At 35.7% G+C, this 5,051-nt stretch overlaps 1 protein-coding gene across 1 annotated transcript in view; it reads left to right on the forward strand.

Moving 5' to 3' along the window:
* The window catches only part of LOC110020553 (plant-specific TFIIB-related protein PTF2), a 2,652-nt gene extending 1,028 nt beyond the window's left edge, over nt 1-1,624 (forward strand). The window contains exon 2 of the mRNA XM_020718693.1: nt 1-1,624. This exon is cut by the window's left edge and continues 650 nt beyond it. Within this exon, the coding sequence (XP_020574352.1) occupies nt 1-1,230 (1,230 nt within the window). The 3' untranslated portion in view covers nt 1,231-1,624.
* The last annotated feature ends 3,427 nt before the right edge of the window (nt 1,625-5,051 follow it).

A 5,051-nucleotide genomic window follows, 5' to 3' on the forward strand; every position in this document is an offset into this window, starting at 1 on the left:
CTTTCCCTCGCCGAAGCCGCCGAGGCTATAGGTCGTGATCCATACGATCTTGGCCGCATGGTCATCCGCGTTGCAAGCCATCTTGATCTTGGACAGCTCCCTGAACTAGATGCTGTCTGCCTTTTGGAGCGTGCTGTACGTGAGTTTTCCCCATTTTCCACACTCGACAAGGATAAATCTGACGAGATCTTGGGCCAGGGGAGATTCATCCTCCACTGTGCGGTCAGGTGGTTTCTTACTACGGGTCGCCATCCGCTTCCTGTTATTGCTGCGGTGCTGACTTTTGTCTCAAAAGTGAACGGATTGGATGTTAGAGTGGAGGAGATTGCTGGAAAGGTCCATGCTGGGGTGTCCACCAGCCGTCATCGGCTTAAGGAACTCATGCAAGTTCTTGTTAAGGTTGCAAAGAAGCTGCTTCCATGGGGCAATGATGTGACGGTTAAGAATATTGTGCATAATGCTCCAGTTTTGATCCGTTTTATGGAATTGAAGAGTAAGGAAAAAATTTATCATGTTGGTGATGATAAAAATTGTGCTCCTGATATGGAATTCAATGTGGATGATATATTGAATGCTTATTCTGACTATGTTGGAATTGTTCCTGAGGAATCTAGGTATTTTAAGTTGGGCCAAGGGGATGGTGGTGATCAGAGATTGAATTGGGATGAGCTACAAACTCTAAAGCTTTCACCAGAGAGAATTCGTCTTTCTCGTGCTTATGGCAATGTGTTGGATAGGCTGCCGGAGATTGACAACGCCGGTGGGAATGAAAAGGGAAATGGAAGCAAGTGGAGGAGGACAGGATTGGAGATTGAAGACTGGGTTGAGTCCTGGAAAGGAAGATGGAATTCTGAAAAGGGGTTAACATTTGAGCAGGTGCTGCGAAGGAGTGAGGGTCATGAAGCTCTGCCTCCATCTTTTATGAAAGGAATGAATATGAGAAGGAAGAGGAGAAGGAAGATGGAGGCTGCAAAACACCGGATTTGTCAAACTAAGAAGAGGGTGCCTGCCATGGTTAAAGTGGTACCTTGCAGTGAAGAAGATGATGGCCTTACGGAACACCTGCAGAGCAGGAAGAAGAGGAAAAGGGATGGGGTGATTGATGATCTTGATTGGGAAGACTGCATCATCGAACTACTATTGCTTCATCAGGTTGAAGAAGAAGAAATTGAGCAGGGCCACTATAATAGGTTATTGGACTTGCATGTTTTCAGTTCTACTGAGGTATGAAGGCATGTGTGCTTCGAAGAGGTGACAGTGAATTTGTTACAAACATCAAACATTACCTGCACATTTTTGATCCATCATCTTACAGTTTTTCTCTAGAGTTATTTATATCAAAGTAACCCTGGCAAATTTCTATTTGGACCTAGAAATTTGATTTAGTGTTATTTAAAAAAAGCTTGAAGATGAAGTAAGGTGGATTCAGCTACTTATTCCAAGTTTCTCTTCAGGTTTTAAAATTTTTTATTCTTTTCTCAACACATTATTGAGCTTATTCTGCACTGCAGTGTAACTGTGAGAAAGGTTTAAACTGTAATTCGATTGATTCAACAACTTACGCCTTCATCTGTTTTCTTCGTATTTGTATGGTCGTGTCCATAATCTAATTTTAGTTGGCATAGATGCAACCTTTTATGGACTCTTAGATGTGCATTTGAAATTTTATGGTGGTATCCATAATCTAATTTGTTATAGCTGCAATATTAATATCTTTTGTTCTCATAGTTTTCTAATCCCAGAATTTTGTTATAAACTACTTATTGTTGGGTAGTTTATTGTCCCTCCCTCTAAAGAATGACTGTAAAGGATTGAATTGTTGATAGCTCATGCATCACTTTTTTTCCAGCCATCTGAAGCTTCATAGACTGTTGTTTCTTTTATTTGATTTTAACACGAGCAGTGCGAAAGGGCAGTCTAGCAAAGAACTTAGGGGAAAAAAAATGAAATTCTGAAAGAAAACCATTCTTTATCCATGTATATTGTTCAAAAATTCATACAACTTTCTTTTAGCCACCATGTTTTAACAGGTATGGTTGCAAAAGTTTCTAGAAAGCGGCAAGAAATAACTCACTAAACAGAATTGTGGTGACGGTATGAAATGCTACGCAGGCAAAAAGCTTCCCCAAACAGACTTTATCTATGAAATCATTAAATGAATATGCTTTCTATTAGGAAGAAAACTACTATCAACAGCAGTTTCTGCAAACTCTTCTGTTAGGACTGGATTCACACTATACGGTTGATACAATATAATTCATATTGATTGTGAGTATTCAGAGTCACATCCTCCATAATTCATGGTAGATATTTAGATTAGAGAAGCAAAACATTCAAAATCACAATGGGGATTCATGCACAGCTAAAAATATTTTCCGAGTATGCACTTCCTTTAATAATGAAAAAATACCTGAAGAAAATATTGTAGAAGCTTTGAACTCTCCATTTCATAAATTGTCATTTTCTTCTTCAAGCTCCTTGATGTTGCAGGGATGATATAAAGGTCCACACTCAGTACTGTTCATCTTCAAAAATTTTTTGTACTTCAATGCCTTGTCATCAGTTGTTCTATATATATATATATTTGGGGCATTTACATATCTAATGCCTGAATGTCTATATTTTACATTTAGACCCCTCAAATCTCTCATATCACATAATAAGTGCCACCATTTAACTTTTAAAATGTGAAGTACACTTTTTTCATGCATATGTAAGGGTCATCTAAGCAAAAATTGAAGTTTAGTTGTTATATATGTAAATACATAGGCATTCAGTGGTGGTATGTATGTAACGCTTGCATTTTTTTATGCCCATTTTGTTTATATGCATCCATGTCATTTTGATGTAGGGGGAGTAGTCGGGAGCCTTTTTTTAATGCCATTACACATGAAGCACACTCAATCAGGAACTTTTTCGCTCATGGTCCATTCAGAATTTTAAGGATCTGTTTGTCATTTTTAGCGGGCTCGGTCAGACATGAGCTTGACTTAAATCAAAGCTCGAAGTAGCCAAACCCGACCCGCCCATGTGAACCCGGCCCAAAAAAAAAAGAATTTTATATCAATTTTCATGTAGAACTGAAATTTCTGTAAGGATTTATGGTCATCTTAAAGACTATCATACAAGGCATGTATATATATATATATATATCTAACATTCAATTCTTACGTATCTACATATTTAAAACCTAATATTTAAAATATAAAATTTTTAGCTTATATTTTCATGTCAAATATTTTTTTTTTCCCCATTCAATTTTTTTTGTTAAGGCTCGCGGGTCTACAGGCTAGCTCCATTCAATTTTTTTTTTGTTAAGGCTCGCGGGTCTACAGGCTAGCTCAACCCATTTAATGGGCGGGTCTGACAAAAAAATTCTAAATAAAAGCTATACTTAGGCTCGGCCTGAGTCTGCTCGTCAAGCCCGATCTGCCCAATACCCAGGTCTAACTGTGAGGTTTTAGGTCAAGTTTTCAAAAGACAGACAGATAATAGATATGAGTCATTTGACACTACCCAGAGAATTCACTCTCATTTTTCAAGGATTTTAAGATTTAAAGTTTGAGTTTTTTGATAGGGACAAGCCCCTAAGATTAATTATCTCTCCCGATAACGAGTAAAAACTTTTAATTTAGATCCCATGGGCATTCAACATTAAGTATTCAAGTTTAACATATAGTAGCAACAAATACAAAAATTAAAATTATGAAATTATCACCATTAGCTTGGAGCAGAGATGATTGGGGAAATGATGACGAACTCGATTACGATACCATGGTTGCGATTTGTTATAGTACTATTTAGAGTGATTTGGCTGAAAAATTTCCGCTATGATTTGTTCTTATCTATGTAGATGATTCCAACAAGCATTATTTAATCAATGAATTATGTAAATAAAAAAAAAACAGCATTATTATCACTTTTTTAGAAGTGAAATACACATTTTTCATACATAAGTTTCAGACATCGAAGTGTTTTTATGTACATATGAAAGTTTCAGCATGAGATATATAAATGCATAAGAAATGTGGGAAAAAATTTGCGTACATAAGACGTACGCAAAACTGCGTACGTTTATAACCTGCAAACATATTATAGAGAGGATTTTAGGAGATTATAACCACGTTATACCCCCTGTAATCTCCATGTAACCTACCTGTACCTTCTAGTAAGTTCCGCGATTCTGTTTTGATATACATGTAGGTTACATGGTAGTTACAAAGGGTATAACGCGGTTATAACCTCCCGAAATTCTCCATGTAACCTGTTTGCAGGTTACAGACGTACGCAGCTCTACGTACTTCTTATGTACGCAATTTTTTTTCGTGTTACAGTGTAAACCAAACAAATTCACGCAATAAAATGAAGAGAAATTTACATAAAATCACACAATTCTTAGTCATTTACATGCATAACACCTAAACTTTCATATTTACATTTCTAACATTTTAGTGTTATAAATTTATGCAACAAAATGTATGTTTCAGTTCTCAAAAGAATGTGATAATGGTATTTTTTTAATGTGATTTTAAAAATTCAAGTAGTATGGGTGTAAATATACAAATTTAAGTGTTAGACATGTAAATATATTTGAATTGTGTGGTATGTGTGTAAATGCCCCTAATATGAATTACAATAATGTTCTTTTATTATATCTATAAATCAATAATATAAAGAAACATTAATACTTGCATCCATCCAATGCTGCCTTTAGAGGAAGGCAAAGAGGGTATGGAGACAGCAATAAACAAGACACTTCTTTTCATCACCAACGAAAGGGTAGGGCTGTCAAAAGTGCTCGTTGTTCGTGTTTGGTTCGTCAATGAGTTTGTATATGATTCGTTCGATAAGTAGACGACATGAACATGAACAAATTTTTTTTCGTTCGGTTAGTTAAATGAACCAAACACAAACAATGGTGTGTTCGTTCGTATTCGAATCGTTATTGTTCGAAATATAAAACAATGTAAAATAATTATATATATAAATTTATGATATTTAAAAAATTTCATTTTATAAATTATACTATATTAGTAATATACTGAGAGATA

Source organism: Phalaenopsis equestris, unplaced genomic scaffold (genome assembly GCF_001263595.1).
Source record: "Phalaenopsis equestris unplaced genomic scaffold, ASM126359v1 Scaffold000099, whole genome shotgun sequence".
NCBI lineage: Eukaryota > Viridiplantae > Streptophyta > Magnoliopsida > Asparagales > Orchidaceae > Phalaenopsis > Phalaenopsis equestris.